We start from the raw sequence: 22,567 nt of genomic DNA, 5'->3' as shown, positions 1-22,567 counted from the left end.
TCATGTTTCCTCGAGCATATCTATATAAACAAGTCGGAACTCGTGAAAACTGAGGCCACCAGAATCCCCTTTTCCAACAGGGCTTCGCTGACAACTCAACTAAGGTAGAATCGGAAGTATGTGCCACCAAAAGCCACTGGTCCCTGTTATGGGCAATCTTAGCGTGTTTCCACCGGAGATTATATTCAATATCCTGGATGAACTTTTGGGGAGCTCTCCTAGATTGGAACATGAAGACTTTCATCCCATTACCCAGCTGATAAAAACTAACAAGACACTAGAACAATACATCAGAATCGGATGGATGGGTAGCAATGCGTCGAGCAGTTTCAAGCAGCGTGTCAATGCCGTCCAGTGGTTCCCAAACATCGAGATTGCGAATGCAAGCCTAATCCTCCAGGGCGTAGACCCCGAAAGCATCATGCCGATCGAAGGTCCCCACGACCTAGGCCCCGATCTCATCACTGGTATCATTTTCGACGACTGCACCGATTGCTTTGATTTGTTCTCTGAGGTGCTGCCTCCCACTTATATGAGCTGTTGCAACGAGGGCGGCTGGTCATTCCTTTCTCTTGCACTGCATGCTAAAGCGGAGAAGCTACTTGACCGTTTCTTCCTCTCTAGCTTCCCTCCCGAATCAAAGGATTTTATCGCCGGTAGCGCTAATGCTATGGGGGTAGGACCGACAAACCTTGGAGTTTCTGCCTCTTCCAGGAATCATCAGTCTTTCTCCAAGCTCTTCAAGAGACTCAGGGAAGACTTGAACGGGAACGGCTTCCAGAGGACTGTTAGAGAGAAACTCACGCCTAAGGAGCGAGCGGCTATTCGAAGTGTTGCTCCTCAGTATCTCCAGAAGATGTTATATGAAGCTGGCCTGTCCCCTATGCATACGAGTCTTCGTTATAGTCCATACTACTCTGGTAAGCGCACCGAGATGTATTAGTCTTCTCGATCCATGGGGTTATATCTCCGTGATTACGCTTAGGACAACATTACTGACATTCGCAGAATGTTTCTTCATCTGTTTCCTATTGGCTATCTGATAGTGTTCACATCATTGGTCTTGTTTCCCTTTGCTAACCTAACCACGGTCTTGATATTATACTACGTGACTTATGTTTTTTTAGGTGTTATCATCCAGCGTTTTATAACCAATAAAAAGTCGAAAGCTTTCTTGCCTCGCGTATGGTATTTGCATATTCTCAGCTGTGTTAACCAAATAGAGATCAATATTTTCAATCTTTAGCTAACTTAGTATCTAGTTATTTCCGTAGATCATTACTCTTCAGGCCACGGCACTTAATTTCTATACATCTTACCCTCCACATTGCTTGGCACGTCACAGTTTCGCTTGGCATCAATCATCCCATCCGGTAGATTGCTGGATAATAGGGATATATAGCGGATTCTATATCCCCGTCGGCCCGCTACCCCGGATCAGCAGCCTTCATTGCCATTGTTGGCTGCAAAAATCAGCCATGGGACCTGGCACTCGTGCCGCTGGCTTCTGCACCCCGCAAAATATATACATATTAATTTAGGGTTCCAAGCCTTGGGCTTCTGGTTCTCTTCATTGTAATAGGATGGCTGACCCCATGACTCGTAGTAATATATATCTTTGGTGTCTCAAATGCTGAAGCTTTTCTATTCAGACCAATAAAGTAACGGAAACGCTAAACTCCGACTTCGATCTATGATTTTCCACCAACAAGCTCTTACAATAAGCCTCCTAGTTCATACTTGATGTTACATTACTGTGTTCCAGTCATGCCAATTGACGTAGTTATGTTTGACACTATTCCACGATCAGAACGGACCTCCTTCAGGAATATAACACTCGACTAAATCAGTAGTCACATAGAGGACCAGACTAAGATGTATTTTGGGGGTATTGTATATATAAACTGTAGCCCTCGACGTCAAAAATACATCTTGCACAGACAGAAACATCCACTGAATTCTTTACCAGAAAGCCAGGGGAAAATGACACTTCTAAAGCTATCCACGCTCTTGGCCTCCGCCTCTCTTGTTGCAGGCCATGCCTACGTCTCCAGCATCGTAGCGGATGGGAAAAAGTAAGTCAATCTAAGACTAAATATCCCTATATCCAGTACCAACTAACCATATCGTCAGCTATACTGGCTACATTGTTGACAAATACGCCTACATGGAAGACCCTCCCGCCAGTGTCGGCTGGGCAACAACAGCAACCGACCTCGGGTTTGAAGACGGCACCGAATACCAAGACCCGAACATAATCTGCCATCGAGACGGAGTCAACGCAGCTTTGAGTGCCACTGTCACTGCTGGCTCCAGCATTGACATCCAGTGGACGCCCTGGCCAGACTCGCACCACGGCCCGTTGATCACATACCTCGCCTCGTGCAACGGTGACTGCAGCACAGTCGACAAGGCCACCCTGGAATTCTTCAAGATTGAACAAGAGGGTCTCATCGATGGCACAAATCCTCCTGGCACATGGGCTAGCGATGATCTGATTGCTGCTGGAAACAGGTGGACTGTGAGAATCCCTACTACTATTGCTGCCGGCAACTACGTCATGCGCCATGAGATTATCGCTCTGCACTCTGCTGGACAGGAGAATGGCGCTCAGAACTACCCCCAGTGTTTCAATTTGGAGGTCACTGGTGGTGGAAGTGATGTGCCTGATGGCACGCTTGGTGTGGAGTTGTATACCAGCACTGATCCCGGAATCTTGTTCGATATTTATTCTACGTTGACTGATTATCCTATCCCGGGACCGGCTTTGTATGCTTGATTCAGGTATAAGGATATCTCAGGTGGAGGATACTTCGGAGGGAGGTGATTGTGGATGCTTTGATCTAGTGCTATTTCAGTATTATGGAATGCTATGTGCGCTGCTTATTTGATCAATACTACTCCAAATGACCGTAAACCACCGAAAAACCAACTTTATTCTGTTCTCTCATAAGGCAAATTAATAAACCCTCGCACCTCCGCCCCCTCAAGTGCTGCATCAACACCACCTAGACTCAAATCCGTCTTGCGCAGCTCAAACTCGCCAAAGAAATTCGGCTCAGCAGATACCTTCTCAAACCCAAGTCCCTCAAATAAGGCCAAACTCCTCAAATTCGACTGTCCAATCTTAACGCTGAGATACTCAAACATAAACCCCGCTAATGATCCCGTCGTTTCAACACCAGTCCGCAATTTCTGTACAGTCTCAACATCAACATCGCCACCACTAACAAACTCATCCAGAATAGGCCCTTGGTTTTGAACAATATACCGCATGAACATAAGTAGCGCAGCACGCCCAAACCCACGTCGCTGGTTGACTTTCTCGGCGATCATGAGCTCGACCTCGCCGACTATCTGCGGTGGGCTGTCGCCTTCCTCGCCATCATCGATGCGTAAAAAGAGGTTGATGTCGCCGACCATAGTAGACGGTGAATCACTTTCTGCTTGCAGCTCTGTCTGGCTGGGGATATCATCTTCGGCACCTGTTGTGATCGGCCGGCAGACGATAAAGGTTAGTTTGTCGGCATCTTGGCGCCAGCTGCGTTGCATCGAGTATTCTTCTTCTAGACTTAAGGGCTCCGAGGCTGTTGCTTCTTGGATTTCCTGGGGGTTGTAAGAAGATTGGTCGACTATAGGATCAATAAGATCTCGTTTGCTCACTGGGTCTTTCATCCATTCGTGGTATCGGGGTACGTGCCACGATGAGTACGGGACTAAAAGGGCCTTTGAAGAGCAGAGGGCTATCTCTCAAAAGTTGAAATTAGTTTTTGCTGGTTTGTTATAGTCTTGAACTCTGGGGGAAAGTATATATGTGGGTATGGGCGTAGCGTACCGATGTTGGCATTGAGTAACATTGTGATAAAAAATCCAAAAATAATTATTTTCAGTATATATGATTGAAAATCGCTCAATTGATATGTACTCTTGCGAAGAAAGGCCCATTCAACGTCTATTAGGGCCTGTGGATGGATATAAAGCAGAGGAAGTTAGTGGGATGGATTCTTCCAATTGTGGGTCTTGGCGCGTGGAGCCACTCGGTATACGATTTGTCTGAGCGGCCATGGGGTTATATAAATGTATCAATATATGGGATTTGGCAAGATGTTTATGCATTTCATTAGTACCTTTGATTGATTGATATCTCTATCAGTTCATTTTTGTTCTTCCTGACCCTTGAAAACTCCAAAACGGACCACCTCGACCTCTAGTGTCTCGGTATCAACCAGAATTAACTCCCCAGTCTCGTTGAATTTGGGAAGTGCCAACAGCCGAACACGGGCTATATCAGAGCTATCGGCGGCACCCACCATTTCAGTGTCGCCATCTAGGCGGAGAGGGACGTCACCCTGAATTGTGGCAGTCTTGAACTGTGGCTGATTGCCAACGAAAAATATATGCGGACAGGACTCGATAACATATGGATCATCAGATTGGAATGGATATGACCCTGGAGAGTATTGTCAGTAAAAATTCTTTGAGGGATTCGGGCATCCAAACATACAAATTGTGTCCGGCGCAGTGGGAACGCCGCAGCGCCAACGAAGCATGGCTTCCATGATTCGCATCCGAGTGTCGGAATCTGTATCCTGGTCTGGGCTGTTATCGCCGCCCTCAATACTGATATACCGCAGAACATCGTCAACATTCTGACCACTGCATCCCCATAATCGCCAGCCTTCCACATCGCCGTCCCAAGGGTTCGTGACACTGTCGAACCATCCTGCTTCGGGCTTTTCATCTCCTCTGCAGGGAGGTGCAGAATATGCCCTAGATTGAGGGAACATAGTACGGTGGATTCCCTGTTGAGGGAGGGAGAAGTTTGCGGGATCCTTTTCGCCCGGCATGAGTGTGACAGGAATACTGGGCAAGATTTCCGCTAGGAAGTTATCGAGTTCTGTGATAGGTGCGGCATTGTATGCAGAGGCATCATAGCCATACTTTTTCGGCTGGGAGTCGCCAGAGATTGTTGGCGCAACTTCGCTCATTACGCTGGCTCCAAGTGAGTTACCTGCGATAACCAAGCGGGTGATTATAGAGGAACCCAAGGAAGGGCTGTTGTCGTTGTTTCCCGAGAATCCAGTGTAGCCCAGAAGATAATCTGTTAATAGCTCCAAAGCAAGCGTGTCACTTGATGTTCCTGTGATTCCTAGACCACTGACAAAGGCGATTTTGCCATGTTCCTTTCCAGAAATTTCGACTCCATTTTCAGAAGCCTTGCCCTCCCATCGTTGAGGCTGCGGAGCCAAATCCGGAAGCTTGATATCAATCACCTCGAAATCTCCATTCGCATTTTCAGTTCCCAAAGCTGCAATGATGGCACCTGTTGCCAGCTGTGTAGATCGCAAAAAGTTTCCAGTGAGCCGTAAGCGGCCGGATTCATCTTCCATCATAATTTGGGTCAGAGAAGGATTGGAGGGATCGGTGTAGGTGCGGCGGGGAGGGGGCGCAGAAGTGAAATTCTATGGGTTGTCAGTGGAAGAAGAAACAGTGGGACGCCCTGTAACAAACCTCTTTGCTGAGATCCTCCAAAATATTTGGCTTCATTGGCAAATGCATGTATACAGTGCCGGCCACCCAGCACAGCTCGCCTTGTCGAACATCGAGGACTCGATCGACACGTCGCACCTTCTCTCCGGCAATCTAGTTTAACAAGCAGAAGTTAGAAAAGTCCATAGCTGAGAGTGGAAAATATTTCCTAGGGCAGAGTGCCCTTACAATAAGTCCATCCCACGCAGCCGTCGCAACTTTTTCGACAGTGGGCTTTAACTTCGCAAGTCGCAAAAAGTACAGGTCGTCATATTGCTGCTGGTAGTGCCGTCCTGCGCCGGTTGGTAGATGGAAGGTGGAGCGAGGATTGTAATGAGAGGGCGCGCGGTAAACTGGTTCCTGTTCTTGTTCCTCCTTGCTATGGAAACAGAATGCATTTAATGGTCAGCCAAAGCTGCCCGGTACGTAGCAGCCTGTAGGGAGGTAGAGTGGATGAGGAGGTATTACCTGGGAGGACATAAGAAAGTGTAATTCTCAGCATCCGGTGCCATATTTTCCGGAATAATGCTGAAAGCTTGTGCTTCGGAGATTGGTTGAAGTGGTGATGCAGCGAGGTGTGTTTGACGCGCCCACGCGTCAGTTAGCGCGTTCAATTACATTCCGCTTCGGGATCTCGTGTGTTGGCAACTGGTTAAGGGGATTTTTATATTGGAATAATTGAATAAGCTCCAGGAATCTCCTTTTTGTTTTTTTTTTATCAATGTCGCCAATTATCAATGTCGCCAATTATCAATGTCGCCAATTATTACTTTCTTTTCGTCTTTTCGTCTTAGTGAAGCCAAAGTCAGAAGCAAAGTAGACGTCCAAGTGTACTCCATACAGCGATCTAGTTCGATCTCAACATTATAGATCACATTAAGCAGACTTCGGGACTCGTCTATGCTCTATGATGCTTGAAAAGGCTGTATAACCGAGATATGCAATTCATAAAGCACCGTTGCTCTACAACGTAGATCGGCTATCAGCTGCCTCGGTCCATCGCCTACCTAACTAACTATATAGTGCTTCCCCGCATTGTGTATTCCTCCCTAGATTCTCGTAAATTCTCCAGATATACAAGAGACTCTGTCAATTTCAGCTCAATTCCACTTCTGACAACCTACTATCACCATCTCCACAACCCGACAACTATGTCTCTCCAAACACCACTATGCTATCTGCTTAAGATTGAACACCCAGTGCTGCTAGCTGGAATGGCCCGCGCCTCTGGAGCTCCACTAGCAGCAGCAGTCTCTAATGCCGGCGGTTTGGGTACAATCGGCGGACTGGGCTATACACCAGCGCAACTATCAGAGATGCTCACAGAGCTTAAGTCACTCCTCCGGGATCCATCGCTTCCCTTTGGCGTGGATCTCGCCCTTCCCCAAGTCGGGGGCTCCGCGCGCGCAACAAACCATGACTACACACACGGCCAGCTGGACGAGTTGATTGAGGTGACCATCTCGCACGGTGCTAAGCTCTTCGTCTCTGCCGTCGGCGTCCCGCCAGCGAAGACCATCAAGCGGCTCCACGAGGCCGGCATCCTAATTATGAATATGGTCGGCGCGCCGAAGCACGCCCATAAGGCGTTCAAGGCGGGTGTCGATATTGTCTGTGCTCAGGGCGGCGAGGGTGGTGGTCACACAGGCGAAGTGCCATTCTCTGTTCTTGTACCTGCTATTGTGGATGTTGCGCGGCAGTATAAGAGTCCACTGACTGGCCAGCCAGCACTTGTTGTTGCAGCTGGTGGTGTCAATGATGGCCGCAGTCTGGCAGCGTCGTTGATGTATGGTGCTGCGGGTGTTTGGGTGGGCACGCGGTTTGTGGCCTCAGACGAGAGCGGTGCTAGCCGCTTGCACAAGGAAGCGGTTGTTGGAGCGCAGTTTGGTGAGACCAAGCGCACTCTTGTTGTCTCTGGTCGGCCTTTGCGCATACTGCCTAATGATTATATTAAGGAGTGGGAAGCGCGGCCTGCTGATATTGCGGCGCTGACATCTAAGGGCGTTGTGCCCATGATGGATGATTTGGAGAATGAGAAGGACGTCGATATGCCGTTCCTCATGGGCGATGTCTCGGCTAGTGTTAAGGAGATTAAACCAGCCGGAATTATTGTGAAGGAAATGGTTCAGCAGGCTGTCGAGGTGCTCAAAGTCGGAGGCTCATATATCTCTTCCACAGGGCCAGTGAGTAAGTTATAACTAGCGCAAAGTTTCAATGTGGGCAATCAACTGGTGGTTCTGACGATACAGTGCAATAATGTTTGACGTGATTTTTTTTTTTTTTTGTTGATGATACTATAACATGTACTTGTACAAAAACACGTGGAAACCAATAAGTCCTGAAGAAACCAATGAGGAAGATGGTGTATACCTTCCAAAATTGGAAATCACCGAGGAATATCGTGAGACAGGCAAAGATAGATGGCATAGAGCTTCTACATTTTCGAATTCGAAACGAATCTTCGGATCTCTGTAAGCCACAAGGTAAAATAGAGCATTTGCCTTGGGAAAGAGCTACAAAGTCCAAGATAGAATCTTCATCGAAGGTGACCAAGTGGTTTCAACCAAAATCGACATCGAATAAATTGGAATAATCTTAAAAAACCAAACCATTGACTCCCGTAGCGTTGCCATTCGCTCGAGCCTCCAAAAGATTTGGGGGTGGGGTTGGTCCGAAGACAGGCTTCTCTGAGGGTTGGTCGACCTGGGTTGGGGGTGGGTCGAGATCTTCCTCATCACTGATATCCTCCTCGTCATCTTCGTAGTCATCGTCGTACTCGCTTTCAGTGCCTTCATCATCACCCTCTAAATGATCATCACCTTCGGCAAGAGTAAGTCCTTCGCCTCGGCCCTGGGCCTGCATACGCCGGCAAAGGGCTTCTAGATGGTGGCACTTCCGTCGCCATCTTTCAAGTTCTTCATGGTTACGGGTCCGTTCTTCTGCCATTTCCAGGATGTTGCGGTTGGTTTGCTCGTGCTTCCGGTTGAGGGTATGATTCTCCTTCTCCAGGCGCTTGGTTTTCTTGGACATTTCTTCCATCTCCTTGCGGAAGGTAAGGAAAAGATCGTTGCTGTTGTTCAAAGTGTCCTCGACCTGAGGGTCCTCGTCAGCGACCGGGGAATGCGAGGGGTTATGGGAACCCTTCTGTACCTGTTTGAACTTCTCGACGTAGATGTTGAGTTGGCTGCGCAATTCGGCCTCGGTATGAGAGAAAGTGGAAACCTGTGAGGTCAAAGCTCGGCTTCGGTTCGCTTCAGCCTCACCAGCGCGGCGCTGCTCCTCAAACTTAGAAGCGAGACTTTGGATCTCGGAGTCCTTGCCACGTAGGAGGCCCCTGTAATGAAGGTCGCGCGTGTCGAATTGCTCGCTGATTGTCTTAAGCTTGGCGCGGAGTCTGGACCTCTCCAATTAGCAAACCCAAAACCCAAAGAATAAAAGAAAATCGAAACCGTACGCTTCATCCAAATCAACATCCACCTTTTCGCTACGAGGGTTCCCCTTGGCAGCCATGACGTCTTGGATATCATAGAGAAGAGAGTCGAGACGTTCGTTCACAATCAAGCGCGCTTTCTTCTCCGTGTCCTCCAGCTTCTTATTCTCATCCTACCAAATCGTTTAGCTGGCAATTCCTCCGCGATGTTTGGCGCAATCGTCTCGAGGCGCATGCTGATGGACCCACCTTGACCTTCTTGTTCTCCTTCGTAAGTTCTCGGCACAGCTTCTCCAGCTTGTCTTTCATTGTAATGGTCTTGTTGAGATCAGACTTGCCCTTGTCCTGGTCTTTTTGCAGTTGATCGGCGCGCTTCTTGCTTTTAGAATAATCACGATCTAACTTCTTCATATCTGCCAAGAGTTCGGTGTACTTCTTATGGACGGTTTCGAGTCTGGTCATAGGGGACTCAATGTTGCTCAAAAGCTGGTTGAGATCACGAGTTGCCTTCTTGACCTCACGCTCTGTATATCAAAATTGTGTAAGTCAGTGACCCTACGTTCCAGACTAACGTAGTGGCCCGGCGAGCAGTAATCATAGGGGAGAAATGATGCCGCACAATATAAAGGGAGTCACGCACCAATTTCCGCCTCTTGGTCTTTCTCGCCGGCGGCATCTTGTTCTAGCTGGGAGATCTTGGCGGCCAAAAGCTTAGACGTCTCGTTTGGGTCGGCCGTTTTCTTCCCCTTGTTCTTCTTCGCCATGGAGGTGGACGACATGCCGGGGTGTCTGCGTGGGGTATTGCAGAAACAACGTATTTGGCGATTCGATTTACGGGAGGTTGGTATGAATGCCGGAAGCCGAAAATTTGCGCCAAATAGGTGGGATACAGGGCAGGATGTAGATGGATCAATCACACGGATGGGAGATCCCAGAGACAAGGCTCGTGAGCGAGATCACTGGCTCTGGGATGTAGGAGTTGTTCGTTTGTCGTAGCGTTCGGGAAAGAGCAAATGTTGGTCTTCGGAGCAGAACTTCGACAAGCGGGCGCCCGGCCAGTGAGGCTTACGCTAGCATAGATGATGTAAGCCCGGGCGGTCGGGCGGTCGGGAGGGCTGGACATTTTCAACTCCGGGGTTGCGAGCTTGTTCTTTACGATCGTCAACTCCCCATAATCATGTTGCGCTCATCGATGCGCCTCGGTACGGCGCGAGTGCCGAATTCTAAACCACTTATCGCTCGCTCATTAAAGCCGACAACAATTCTTCAGCACAATACTTGGAGAGCTGCATCAACAGTGACCAACTTGGATAATTTCCCCAAGGTCGGCGAGAAGCTCCACGGATTCACCCTACAGGAGAAGAAGCATGTTCCAGAGCTTCATCTAACCGCAGTATGGCTGAAGCATGACCAGACCGATGCGGACTACATGCATGTCGCCAGAGATGATAAGAACAATGTGTTTGGAATCGGGTTCAAGACAAACCCGCCAGATGCCACTGGTGTGCCTCATATCCTGGAGCATACCACACTATGTGGTAGTGAAAAGTGAATAATATCCTATTAAATACCTCAATATCTTTGCTGACATTGTGTTTGCTCAAGATTTCCGATCCGAGACCCGTTCTTTAAGATGCTTCCGCGCTCCCTCTCAAATTTCATGAATGCTTTCACAGCCTCCGACCACACCACATACCCATTTGCCACGACCAACCAACAAGATTTCCAAAATCTTCTTTCTGTTTATCTCGATGCTACTCTGCACCCTCTTCTCAAGGAATCGGATTTCCGCCAAGAAGGATGGCGCTTGGGGCCCGAGGATCCGCGTGCTGGAGAGTCGGTTCCCGGGCAAACCGAAAAACAGCTTTCATTGGAGGACATCGTGTTCAAGGGTGTCGTCTACAACGAGATGAAGGGCCAGATCTCCGATGCAAATTATCTCTACTATATCCGTTTCAAAGAGAGCATTTTCCCTTCGTTGAACAACTCGGGTGGAGACCCGGAGTACATTACAGATCTCACTCATAAGCAGCTGTCGGAGTTTTCGAAACGCAACTACCACCCCAGCAACTCCAAGATCCTTACATATGGTGATATACCTTTAGCTGATCACCTGAAGCAGATCGGCGCAGTCCTGGATGGCTTCCAGAAAGGACAAGCAGATACTGATATCAAGCTACCTCTCGATCTCACCAAGGGACCTCTTAATGTGACCGTTCCTGGCCCCGTCGATACATTTGCGAGTGAAGACAAGCAGCACAAGACATCCACATCCTGGTACATGGGTGACACCACCGATATTGTGGAAACTTTCTCTGTAGGAATCGTTTCTTCGCTTCTCCTCGATGGCTACGGCTCACCTATGTACCGAGCTCTCGTTGAGAGTGGACTCGGCTCTTCTTTCACACCAAACACGGGTCTCGACTCATCTAGCCGGACTCCCATCTTCTCAGTTGGACTCAACGGTGTGACTGAAGCCGAAGCCCCAAATATCAAAAATGTGATCCAAAACGTTTTCCGGGAATCGGTTGCTGCTGGGTTTAGCGAGGAGAAAGTTCGTGGATTCCTTCACCAGCTGGAGCTCTCGCTGCGCCACAAGACCGCAAATTTCGGAATTGGTGTTATGGAGAAGACCATTTCGACTTGGCTCAACGGTTCAGACCCTATGAAAGAGCTGGCTTGGAATGATGTCATCGACGAGTTTAAGAATAGATATGCGAAACCTGGTTATCTCGAATCTTTGGTGGAGAAATATCTCATCAACGACCATTGCATGACCTTTACGATGGTCGGTACTCCCACTTTTAACAAAGAGTTGGACGAGAAGGAAGTGGTGCGAAAGGACAAGAAACTTGCCCAACTCATCGAAGAGCATGGATCAGTTGAGAAGGCTGTCACCAAGCTTGGAGAGGAGGAATTGGAACTTCTCAAGATCCAAGAAGACGCCCATAATGCTGACCTGAGCTGCCTCCCAACGTTAAGAGTCAAGGACATCTCGCGAGAGAAGGAGCGCAAGCCTGTCCGTGAGTCTAAAGTCGAGGGTGTTGACGTTGTCTGGCGTGAAGCTCCCACCAATGGCCTGACCTACTTCCAGGCCTTGAATGACTTCGTTGATCTACCCGATGAACTTCGATTGCTCATGCCCTTGTTTAACGACTGTGTTATGCGTTTGGGAACCGCCAACCGGTCGATGGAACAGTGGGAAGATTTGATTAAATTGAAGACCGGAGGGATTTCGACCTCGTCGTTCCTTGTTTCATCCCCAACTCAATTGGATCAGTTCAAGGAGGGCATGCAGTTCTCTGGATTTGCTATCGACAAGAACATCCCCGAGATGCTGGAAATGCTCTCGGTTTTGGTTACTGAGACAGACTTCACTAGCCCTGCTGCCCCTGCGATGATTCAAGAACTCCTGCGAATGACTACTAATGGAGCTTTGGATGCCATTGCGGGGACTGGTCACCGATTCGCTGTCAATGCTGCGGCTGCCAGTCTTTCTCGGAGCTTCTGGGTTCAAGAGCAGCAGTCTGGTCTCGAGCAACTACAAGCTACGGCTAACCTGCTCCGGGATGCAGAGTCCTCTCCCGAGCGTCTCCAGGAGCTTATTAAGAAGCTTCGCCTGATCCAATCATTCGCTATCTCTTCGTCTAATCTTCGCGTCCGCATGGTGTGTGAAAAGGAGAGTGCTGGTAGCAATGAGTCGATTTTGCAGAAGTGGATTTCCGGACTGCCCCAAACACAGTCCCCACGCGCTAATCTCACTACCTCTTCCTTCAAGTCAGCCGATAAGGCCTTCTATGACATGCCATATAAGGTTTATTACTCTGGCCAGGCCACACAGACTGTACCATTCGTTGATCCATCAAGCGCTCCTCTCAGCGTGTTGTCTCAGCTTCTCACCCACAACTATCTCCACCCCGAGATTCGGGAGAAGGGAGGTGCCTACGGAGCAGGTGCTAGCAACGGGCCCATCAAGGGCATCTTCACTTTTATGAGTTACCGGGACCCGAACCCTCTCAACTCACTCAAGGTCTTCAAAAACAGTGGTATCTTTGCTAGAGATCGTGCTTGGTCTGAGCGTGAGATTGAAGAAGCTAAGCTTGGTATCTTCCAAGGTCTTGATGCCCCTACGAGCGTCAACGACGAAGGCGCCCGCTACTTCATGAGCGGCGTAACCCATGAAATGGACCAACGCTGGAGAGAACAGGTGTTGGATGTTACAGCCAAGGATGTTAACGCGGCCGCTGAAAAGTTCTTGGTGAATGGCTCGCGGCAAGCGACTTGCGTTCTGGGAGAGAAGAAGGACTGGGCTAATTCAGAATGGGAGCTGCGCAAGCTTTCCATGGATGCCGCCTCGTAAGCGATATCAACAAATGATTGCCATTTAGCGGTCGTTTCCTCTCTTGTTTTGCTCATCTTCCTCTGAAGGCGTGGTCCTTGTTTAGGGGATTGTCTCACCATTTCACCTTCCCCGTGTATTTCTATCTACTTTCACGCCCCTGCATCACCTCATACCTTGTACATATATCCGTGTATATCCCATTTGTATACATCTCCATTCTTATCTTGGTTTTTTTTTGTTTTGTTTTTTTCATGTCTTCGCCTGCTTTGGCCCCCAACCGCGCTGAAGATATTCACGTGCTTCGGCACCGAGCTAATCACATCTACAACCAGTCACTACCTTTGGTTGAAGATGTCGCATTCATTTCCATCGGAATGCTCGCGCAAGAACAAAGGGAATGTGAACCGTCAGGTACACTTCTCTTCTCCGTTTTTCAGACCCGTCCTGGACCTATAAGTCTACACAGGACGGACTAAAAACGAGAGAACATGAATATTACCATAGAATCTGTACTCCGTAAAATTCGTAGAAATATCAAAAGGAATCATTCCACACCTGACTCTAATCTGACTCCAATCTGACTCTATCTCACTCTTCACTCTACACTCTATGTTGTACAAGCAATAATTTGGAATAATTGGGGCGCCACATGTTTGGGAAAAGCGGAGAAACCCGGTGATCAAATCCCCCTGATAAGCCGATGTAACAGTATCTGCTTACCCTCTTCTTTAGTTATTTTGATCAATTACCACCAAGAGTGATGGGGATTTACTCTGAGTAGCCATGAAGAGATCGGGCGCCATGGTCGGCCCTAAGCCGACCAAGGCCTGTGGTGAGTCGGAGATGAGCATTGATTCGCATTAGCATTGTGGAGAGAAGCTAACCAGTCCTAGTAAATTGCCGACGACTGAAGGTATAAACATATCTATGTACTTTCCAATATGCCAAAAACCAGGAATTGACTCCAATCACTCAGATGAAATGCGAAGTATCCGGACCTCCTCCGTGTCGTCGTTGCCGTCATACTCGAACAGCCTGTGTCTTCAAGCCCCGGGCCAATGTGAGCAAATAACCACGTTGGAAATATATTTAACGACACCAGGCTAATATTTCATCCAGGCATCTGCGATGCATGAGTTAATGGAAGTACAACAAGATCAAACTTTTGCTTCTTCGCCAGTGATCCCAGATCACCAGTCAATTCTGAACCGGCTCGCCAGAATCGAGGCTGCGCTAGGTCTCACCCAGGACTCCGAGGACCCCGAAGACGAAATCAGCTCGTCTCGTGAGGTGAGCCTCGAAGAAGACGTGGACGCCGTACCACTACATGGTGTATGGACGGCGCTTGCGCATTTACGACTCATTACTCGTCCGCCTCCAGATGAAAGTGTCTGGTCGCGATCCGTCGTTCAACAGCTATGGAGCTCGTATGTATTGTTCGAATCACAATTTGAAGGTCGACAACTGACAATATCATAGCTTCTTGAAGAATCTCCCACTTCTCCATTTCCTAACAGACCACAGCGCGTTCGCTTCTCCAACCCCTGTCCTGCTTGCTTCTGTGCTTTACATATCTGCTCTGCACCATCCATTTGCTGGATTGACATCATTGGAGTCGGGATATTTTGCCGCTATTCATAGCACTATCGCGGAGCTTGTGACTCCCTGTCTGCACCGAAGTTCCCTGCAGGTATTAGCGCAGAAGGAGGAAGAGCAAAATGTATTCCCACAATCCAAAAGGGAGAAAGCATTTCATGACATCCTTGGGTTGATCATGGCTAGCCTGAGCTGCGAGGCATATGTTGATGCCACAGGCTCGTGGATTGCAATGGCATATCGCATCTGGCTTGATCATTGTCCCGCAGAGATGAATTCCAATACACAAGACTGGCGGGGCTTATTCTCTGGTCTTCAGGTAGGCACATAAATCCCCGCAATTCGGATAATTTGTTTACATTTGTTTGCTGTAGGTCATTGATATCGAACATGCCTCGATGCACATGTCCTATCCACTCCTCCCACGACATGCTCCAAATCCAAATATACAACGACTAGATAACCATCAAGGAAATGCTTTTCAGGGTCTTGCAGAAATGATGCACTTTGGACTCAGTCATTTTGTTGGCCGTGGATTACCGAGCATATGGTCTTCTATCAACACAGACGAGACCGACATCGTGCCTACCGCTCGGTCACCCTTTACCGAGAATGATTTGCAGGTCATCCGGCATTGGGCACGGAAACTTGATGACTGGCTAGTACGATATAATGGCTCATCCCGTGAGTACCCATGAGTCAAAATCCAATTTCCGGAGCTGATTCTTGTTAGAGCCTACTCCGTCTGATCGACAAGGCATTCTCATTCTGCTCCAGTATCACTTGCACAAACTATATGTGCTTTCGATCTATCATCCTGCTCGAGGATTTGATCTTAGCCCTGCGAATATTAGTTCCTTTGAGCGACATGAATTGCTCGTTTCGGCTCGGGCAGTCTTGAGGCTGAGGCAAGATGATGCGAGCATATGGTCCAACTGGGACCTAGTTGTAAGTTTAACCCCAAAGCCACTGATGCTCCTTTTAACAAAATAGATGATTACATGGGCGGCCGTTTTACTCCTTCAAGGTGTCGAAGATGGCATGACTCACCAAGATGGTATGGCATATCTAAACCCTCAAAAGCAGAACCATCAACTTTTTCTAATACTCTATCCCAGATTTACATCTCATCCAAGCACACCTCCAAAGCCTAGAACGAAGAAATCAGTCTGCGCCAAGCATTCATACCGTTCTATTCCAGCAACTTGAGTCTAGCATGCAAGCCATGCATACGCCCCCAGATACAAGCGTGGCATTAGCGTTCCCAGGCCCCAGCGCAGACGACTCATGGACCATATTCGACCAAGAGATAATGTCTCTTGCAAACCCGCCATGGTTATTCGATGAATCGACACAGCTACCGCATATTCAGAAAACCTCCACAGTGCACCAATTACACTCTGGACTTCCGCCTTTCCAATACGATGCTGCCATTTTAGGTACTGCATCCCAACAATTTGCACCAAATTCTTAGCAGGGCTACACAAAGGCAAGTTGCGGCCGTCCAAGCATATCCCCGGTGTATTATCATCAACCCCGAAGAGGATCTAGTGGGGCACGAAGAACCACTACTTGATGTAATCCATGCAGAAGCATGCTGTACAGATTTCAAATCAAATTTTATCAAAGGATTACCCTACAGCCTCCGAACACTAAACCTCAGCTTGAAAGTGTCCATCCCCTCATGGTAGTCCTTCATCGTCTTATCTGGCCCAGCCCACTTCTCCATTCTAGCCTCAACCTCCCATTTCGTCCCAGTTTCAGCACCAACCTGCTCCCAGAGCTTCTTCCACGTAGCAGAGTCATGGCGATAGTGCTTCCCAGCGGCTTCCTCATCTTCCGGAGGCGGAGGATTCACCAGACCGATCTGCCGCCCGATTAGAAGGGAGTCAGGTCTATCCTGGAGTAACCCGACGAGCCGCTTCGCAACTAGGACCTGCTGGTTCCAGTTGAAAAGATGGAAGAAGGAAGCTGCGTTCACAATATCGATCTTGTGGGTCAGGTTCTTGACTAGGTCGGAATTGTCGTCGAATATATCTGCCACAATGAACTGGGCTTTGAGATGATCACGGTCGTTGAAAAGGTCGTACCCAATGTCATAGAAGTCTTGGCGCAAATCCGAGGCATAGAGGCTCTCAGGTGGAACGCCGTCGAAGACCTGATTTGGTATGTTAAATTTGCTTTCATTGTTCTAGGCCTGGATGGACTGTCTCACCAGTTGACGCAGCTCTTGCCCCACTGCACATCCGACATCGAGCAGTTTCTGGCCGGACTTCAGTCTATCAAGGACCTCTGGGTATAGTGGTGATTGTGGAATGCTCAAATCGAGAAATCGGAATGATCCGATACAAGGGTATGGGAACTAGGGATGTTGATTAGCATCTTTGGTCAATATCAATATGCCAGGAATATGAAGATTCCGTGGTTGCGAATTGGCTCTGATGGGCATCAAACACGCGAAAATCCCAAGCTACATCGCTTCTTGGATAGATTGTCGGTAAAATAAGATCTACTTACCACAGCGAATGCTCGATCTCTCTAGGTCATTCGATCGTTATTAGCATAGACACTCCCGTCATGAGATTCGGAGGACTCACCACTTTCTTCACATGGTCGACCACTTGCTCAGACGGGATTTTGCTGTATTTCTCGAGAAGAGTCTTTGCAGGCTCAGGAGCCTCGGTCAGCTCAGGCTCATACCAGGGGAACCGGTGAGGATCGAAGCCGCCATCGAGCATGGATCTGAGATCGGACTCAGCTTTGGCCATGTTGGGTGAAGGGATGGTAGAGATTCGTCTGCGGTCCAAAGTTTGCAGTTCAATTGGGCAATCCTGTAGTATCTGGATATTTTAGAGCTTTGTTATGTATTTGAATTTCGCATCACAGATCAGAAGGATGATTCGGGTTTGCGTGAGGATGCCCCGCGTGGGGCATGTAGTGTGGATGTCTCGGCGTCGGCCCCGGCTCGTCCACGTTTGGTAAGACTTATTTAAATCATAGGTGAAGCTTCTGATAGTTGAAAGTGAAGCATATCTTAGCAGAGGCTCAACCTCATCTTAATCGGAGTCGGTCAAAGACGTCGAGATTGTATGGAGTCATCTTAATAGCCCTATTTGTCAGGCCACTAACTAGCAATTAACTACTCCGTAGATCCTCCAGAATAATAACAGCTTCAATTCTTTGTTTATATAGGCGGATACACATAGCATCTGCATGTGAAGGAGAAGTAAGAAGTGATGGATAACCAACGATAGAGAACTCTTCCCTAAAAACTTACATATATTCCCAGTCTCATAGGGACAAAAAGCATAAACTACCTATACAGGCCAAAAACTAACACATGACACTTAGTGCACCAACACTTGGTGCAATATGTTTGAAAGTATTGAATTCACAGAGTTCTTATCGTAATCATTAATAGCATTGAGATGATCGGAATGATAGAGAGCAGCTTCGACGCGACTGTGGAGCACGATAGCGACAAACGCGACAAAATCCAGCTCGGGTAGACTTGTAAAAAGGTCCGAGAGACTCGTAAATATGAGTTAGCCAATCAGCAAGACATCTGTTGTATATCTATCACATCTATCTGTATTCTCTATTAGGACCCTTAATTTTCAGATATCTATATGACTACCGTATTAGGATTAAGGAATTTGGGAAATTTATGGCTTCTAGTTTCTATTTGATGTTTGAATTTCGGGTCTCTCTGAGCTCTTTACAAGTCTCTCCGAGCTTTTTCGAGTCTCTCCGAGCTGCAACGCGCCAACCAAATATATTTTATCGGTATTATAATGCTCCGTAGATAAAATCCTAAAATTCTTCTCCACATTCTCCTATTCTTCGTGCTTTTTCCCAATCAGCTCATGGAAAATATAATTCCCAAGCAGCTTGCTGGGTACAAGCGACCTAGGACCTCATCCTCATCACAGGGTCCGATTGCAGAAAAGTCGAATGCGTGCCAGAATTGTCGCTCTCGCAAGACTGGGTGTGACAAAGCTAGGCCAGCATGTGGATTATGCGTGCGACGTGAGACTCAATGCACATACAACGATACAACCCGCCATCAAGTGACCCATCCAACAGCCAATCAAGCATCGTATGTCGAGCCCTTGTATTCCCCCCCCTAACTTGTTCTTTCTTCTGAGGGCACACTTTTGCTAACAGATCACCACACAGTTCTGATCCCGTGAGCTTGCAATCTATTCAACATGTCTTGAATCATGTCGTCTCTATGCTGGAGGATCAATCTACGAGATTAGCAGAGCGCCAAGAGTCTGAAATCCAAAGACACCCTTTGCAAGATCAGGGGATGTCCTCGTCATTTAATGAGCGTGTACAGCCAATCACTCCCACCCTCACCGAGGACTTGTACATCCAAACTCCCAATTTTCCTGCCTCGGTCAACAGCTATGAATCAGTTTTGAAGTGGCCGGTGATAGAAGACCTCATCAAATTGCCTGATCATCATTCATTTGTGGTGGATGATCACCGTGATGACTTCACAGTGCCTGGTCAGCAACTCATGTGGGGTGAAGAGCAAAGACTCCGAATCCTGCACGACGCAGAGAAGATAATCTGTCTCGAGATTCAATGACATTGTGAAAGATATCATCGAAGAGGATTTCAGTTGGGATGGGGAATCCTGCCTTGTGGTGAGCTCTCCATACTACATAAAACTTCTTGTTTCTGCTAGGGAAAAGTAGGCGAGTAGCTAACAGTCTGGCAGTACATCGCTGCCGCCCTAGGTGGTAAATCGATGCCATTTTCTTATGATACTAGGCAAAAAACCTTCAAGCATGGAGTTGTACACTACAAGGTCGCCGAGATATACTATTCCGAGGCAAAAAAGCGCCTAGGTCTAATTCGGCCCTCAGTGCTTAGATCACAATGTCTATTCCTGTGCGGAGTTATGGAGATGTATTTATTCGACGTACTCAAAGCTTGGCACTATTTCCGTGAAGGCCGTACACAATTGGAAGATGTGCTCCGGAGGCCAGGACGCATTCGACCCATCAACGAGACCCAAGGTCTACCTAAAGACCAAGCTATCGAAAAAGTCCTGTATTGGTCATTTGTCAAATTCGAGTGGTAAGTATCATTCCGGGCCTCTGTTTATGCTGCTTTTATTGACATAGAAGAAATTCTAGCGATCTACAGAGTGAGATAGCTCTTCCAGGTAACAGCATAAGTCACCTTGATTTTCAGGCAGATGCACTGTCTGCACCTTTGGATATTAGTGCCCACAGGGAGTGGAAGCCGCGAGAGAAACGGAGCTTGCTATACTTTCAAGCCGAAATCGACCTTCGAAGAATAATGAATCAAGCTTTCACAGCGATGGGGGCAGAAGGAAGCTCAGGTTGGATCCAAAATTTCAAGCAAATCCTGTCATCCTATCATATTTTAAACGAACGGTTGAATTCTTGGTATGTGACTTCGAGTATATGATTTATAGTCTCGCAGTTCGGCTAACAAACTACAACAGGTACGCTGCGCTGCCATCCCAAGTGAAACGAGACCTGGAGATGAGCCGAGACCCTACTATTAAGCTATTTAATAAGATCGAACCCATAGACGAGTTAGCCCATCAGCTTCACATGCGCTTCTTGAATTTCCAGGAATGGATTCATCGTCCATTTCTTTACTACGTGATTCACCAACCCACCCATGATCCATATATACGGCAAGCTGCGCCCCTAGCTAGGAAATGCCTCGAATTTGGCATGGACATTCAACTGAAGGGTCAACCCAATTGGGGCAGCATTCATATTCACGAAAGACTCTGGTTAGAGCTTCGTGGTGCACTCACACAGGGGGTCTTATTGATCGGGGCAATCTGCAGCAAGAAACTTGATATACCGGAGGGACGGAATGTGACTATGTCTAGGACAGGATCACTCTGGGCAAGACGGTGTGCAGACCTAAATGCGGCTGTTGATGTCTACGACGTCTTGATGGAAACAGCTGGGCGTGATCTGTATGCGGAATGAAGCAGTCTGTCTTAGCAATCGTTTTCAACAAGAGGGAAAGAGCATGTTGGTCTTGGTCTATTACTTGAGCGCTAAATTAATTCAACCTTGGCTACTCACAAGTCTGCTTCAATCCTCGCCATGAACTATAGTTTTCCACCTGTAGCGTAAATCATTCAGTCCCTCTAACCGCAATCACGGATCCAAAGGCAAGGCCATGAGGATTATAATTATTTCTTGTCCCCCGAATAACAAAACAATATTGACAAAATACCTCAAGTTTCAAGTCCGAGGAGGTGTCCCAAAATTACTAGTATCTCACTAGACGAGTGAACCTTAGTGTGAAAATTACCAGACTTCACGATAATTGGCTGCTTGTTTGGCTTTAGATTCTAGTATGCTCTTTATGTTTCTAATGATGCAAATGGTTGTCAAGAAACAAACAAAATTGTCGTAGCAAACAAATCAAATGTGACGATATATATACCCGGCCTGTGGTATAGTTCCGTGAGTATGTTGTAAAGAGTTTTTTTCCTTTTCTTTCCACCTCCCTACTATATATTAAGCATCTATTTATATGTAAGTATATTATTCAACCCCATAAATTGGGCTTGCAGTGTATAGAGTCAGCGAACTCAAGCAAGATTCTCATGTCCACACCATAAGGATCTCAGTTGTGACGAAGCGTCTATCTGGAGAAGAAATGCGAATAAACATGCTAAAGAAGTGCATGCCAAATTTGAATGTAATGACCCTGTCCGTTGACGAAATAAGAGGGATACATGGAAGAGTTTTGTACTAATCAGAGCTGTATAGCATGGCCTGCAAATAGACCCTCGGGGACGTTAGTTGCAATCCAACAAATTCATGACCAATATCATCAACCTCCGAGCTGACTCGCCTTATGCATAGGTCACATGTCGTCGAGGGGTCAGCCTCTGAAATGCCAATGAGATGGTTCTACTGGATGTGACATGGCCTGCAAATAGGGTCTCGGGGATGTTAGTTGCAACCCAACAAATTCATGGCCAATATCATCAACCTCCGAGCTCACTCGCCTTATGCATAGGTCACATGTCGTCGAGAGGTAGATTTCTGAAATGCCAGTGAGATGGTTCTACTAGATGTGGCACGCCAAGTCCGCTTCGCAGTGTAGAAGAAGGTCCAACCAAGACATACACCACTTCAATTGGATGGATGTGGAGTGCGGAATCCACCCAAACTCCTTGTTCAAGCGAAATTAAAAGAAGAGATTTTGGATCTTCATGTCTTTTCTAAGAATTGTGCTAGAGTTCTATTAGCCCATTTGCCAACCTACCTATATAAATTGGACACCGATTTTATCTCTGTTCTCAAGCCACCTTGCACCTGTATGGATCTGTGTTAGACCTTGATACTGACAGTGATCGTAGGTTGGATTCTGATCTAGAAAGTAATATTATCCGTACTTTACTTGGGCCTCTGTATACTCTCTTTTCAATATAATACAATATGCTGAAGCTGCGTTCTATTTGACTCAATATTGTTACTCCTCACTTTCTAATCTGCCTATGTAGTCATGGATCACCAATACCATAGTACTAGATGTATACTTAAATGGACAACAATAGTTAGGTAAAAATCTTATAAATTACACAGGGGAGAAAGCAAAATTATCTTAAAGAGCTTCATTCTGCCGAGCAGTTACGCCCTTTCCTGTTT

General features: G+C 47.4%; 12 protein-coding genes across 12 annotated transcripts; 7 read left to right on the top strand and 5 right to left on the bottom strand.

The window, feature by feature from the left end:
* Positions 1 to 118: 118 nt before the first annotated feature.
* Positions 119 to 943, top strand: N7479_004310 (uncharacterized protein; the record flags this gene model as incomplete). Its single annotated transcript, XM_057252007.1, has 1 exon — positions 119 to 943. The coding sequence occupies one exon, from the start codon at positions 119 to 121 to the stop codon at positions 941 to 943; it is 825 nt and encodes a 274-aa protein (XP_057111332.1).
* A 1,040-nt stretch (positions 944 to 1,983) lies between these two features.
* N7479_004309 (lytic polysaccharide monooxygenase auxiliary activity family 9 protein) lies at positions 1,984 to 2,779 on the top strand (the record flags this gene model as incomplete). The annotated part of the gene is made up of 2 exons (XM_057252006.1): positions 1,984 to 2,075; positions 2,134 to 2,779. The coding sequence occupies 2 exons, from the start codon at positions 1,984 to 1,986 to the stop codon at positions 2,777 to 2,779; spliced, it is 738 nt and encodes a 245-aa protein (XP_057111331.1).
* A 155-nt stretch (positions 2,780 to 2,934) lies between these two features.
* On the bottom strand, positions 2,935 to 3,857 carry N7479_004308 (uncharacterized protein; the record flags this gene model as incomplete). The annotated part of the gene is made up of 2 exons (XM_057252005.1): positions 2,935 to 3,632; positions 3,836 to 3,857. The coding sequence occupies 2 exons, from the start codon at positions 3,855 to 3,857 to the stop codon at positions 2,935 to 2,937; spliced, it is 720 nt and encodes a 239-aa protein (XP_057111330.1).
* Positions 3,858 to 4,154: 297 nt separating this feature from the next.
* N7479_004307 (DNA-directed DNA polymerase delta subunit POL31) lies at positions 4,155 to 6,041 on the bottom strand (the record flags this gene model as incomplete). The annotated part of the gene is made up of 5 exons (XM_057252004.1): positions 4,155 to 4,450; positions 4,505 to 5,462; positions 5,512 to 5,643; positions 5,719 to 5,908; positions 5,998 to 6,041. 5 exons carry the CDS (start codon positions 6,039 to 6,041, stop codon positions 4,155 to 4,157), a joined length of 1,620 nt encoding a protein of 539 aa, XP_057111329.1.
* Positions 6,042 to 6,680: 639 nt separating this feature from the next.
* Positions 6,681 to 7,727, top strand: N7479_004306 (NAD(P)H-dependent flavin oxidoreductase; the record flags this gene model as incomplete). The annotated part of the gene is made up of 1 exon (XM_057252003.1): positions 6,681 to 7,727. The coding sequence occupies one exon, from the start codon at positions 6,681 to 6,683 to the stop codon at positions 7,725 to 7,727; it is 1,047 nt and encodes a 348-aa protein (XP_057111328.1).
* A 397-nt stretch (positions 7,728 to 8,124) lies between these two features.
* N7479_004305 (taxilin) lies at positions 8,125 to 9,738 on the bottom strand (the record flags this gene model as incomplete). The annotated part of the gene is made up of 5 exons (XM_057252002.1): positions 8,125 to 8,622; positions 8,680 to 8,923; positions 8,984 to 9,132; positions 9,209 to 9,483; positions 9,600 to 9,738. The coding sequence occupies 5 exons, from the start codon at positions 9,736 to 9,738 to the stop codon at positions 8,125 to 8,127; spliced, it is 1,305 nt and encodes a 434-aa protein (XP_057111327.1).
* A 134-nt stretch (positions 9,739 to 9,872) lies between these two features.
* Positions 9,873 to 10,082, bottom strand: N7479_004304 (uncharacterized protein; the record flags this gene model as incomplete). Its single annotated transcript, XM_057252001.1, has 1 exon — positions 9,873 to 10,082. The coding sequence occupies one exon, from the start codon at positions 10,080 to 10,082 to the stop codon at positions 9,873 to 9,875; it is 210 nt and encodes a 69-aa protein (XP_057111326.1).
* A 54-nt stretch (positions 10,083 to 10,136) lies between these two features.
* cym1 (pitrilysin family metalloprotease cym1) lies at positions 10,137 to 13,319 on the top strand (the record flags this gene model as incomplete). Its single annotated transcript, XM_057252000.1, has 2 exons — positions 10,137 to 10,507; positions 10,565 to 13,319. 2 exons carry the CDS (start codon positions 10,137 to 10,139, stop codon positions 13,317 to 13,319), a joined length of 3,126 nt encoding a protein of 1,041 aa, XP_057111325.1.
* Positions 13,320 to 14,084: 765 nt separating this feature from the next.
* N7479_004302 (uncharacterized protein) lies at positions 14,085 to 16,371 on the top strand (the record flags this gene model as incomplete). Its single annotated transcript, XM_057251999.1, has 9 exons — positions 14,085 to 14,133; positions 14,195 to 14,214; positions 14,278 to 14,361; positions 14,421 to 14,728; positions 14,781 to 15,216; positions 15,272 to 15,581; positions 15,631 to 15,845; positions 15,891 to 15,954; positions 16,016 to 16,371. 9 exons carry the CDS (start codon positions 14,085 to 14,087, stop codon positions 16,369 to 16,371), a joined length of 1,842 nt encoding a protein of 613 aa, XP_057111324.1.
* A 162-nt stretch (positions 16,372 to 16,533) lies between these two features.
* Positions 16,534 to 17,737, bottom strand: N7479_004301 (uncharacterized protein; the record flags this gene model as incomplete). The annotated part of the gene is made up of 4 exons (XM_057251998.1): positions 16,534 to 17,055; positions 17,113 to 17,259; positions 17,415 to 17,435; positions 17,495 to 17,737. Coding segments are annotated over 4 exons (933 nt in total), but the record flags the coding sequence as incomplete, so codon positions are not given.
* Positions 17,738 to 18,763: 1,026 nt separating this feature from the next.
* Positions 18,764 to 19,494, top strand: N7479_004300 (Zn(II)2Cys6 transcription factor domain-containing protein; the record flags this gene model as incomplete). Its single annotated transcript, XM_057251997.1, has 2 exons — positions 18,764 to 18,996; positions 19,077 to 19,494. The coding sequence occupies 2 exons, from the start codon at positions 18,764 to 18,766 to the stop codon at positions 19,492 to 19,494; spliced, it is 651 nt and encodes a 216-aa protein (XP_057111322.1).
* A 321-nt stretch (positions 19,495 to 19,815) lies between these two features.
* On the top strand, positions 19,816 to 20,887 carry N7479_004299 (fungal specific transcription factor domain-containing protein; the record flags this gene model as incomplete). The annotated part of the gene is made up of 3 exons (XM_057251996.1): positions 19,816 to 19,988; positions 20,084 to 20,323; positions 20,383 to 20,887. 3 exons carry the CDS (start codon positions 19,816 to 19,818, stop codon positions 20,885 to 20,887), a joined length of 918 nt encoding a protein of 305 aa, XP_057111321.1.
* Between the last annotated feature and the right edge of the window lie 1,680 nt (positions 20,888 to 22,567).

This window comes from Penicillium vulpinum (assembly GCF_028829585.1).
Source record: "Penicillium vulpinum strain IBT 29486 chromosome Unknown utg000002l_segment0_segment0, whole genome shotgun sequence".
Classification (NCBI taxonomy): Eukaryota; Fungi; Ascomycota; class Eurotiomycetes; order Eurotiales; family Aspergillaceae; genus Penicillium; species Penicillium vulpinum.
The sequence above is the reverse complement of the archived record's forward strand: the minus strand, read 5'-3'. Positions and strand labels throughout refer to the sequence as shown.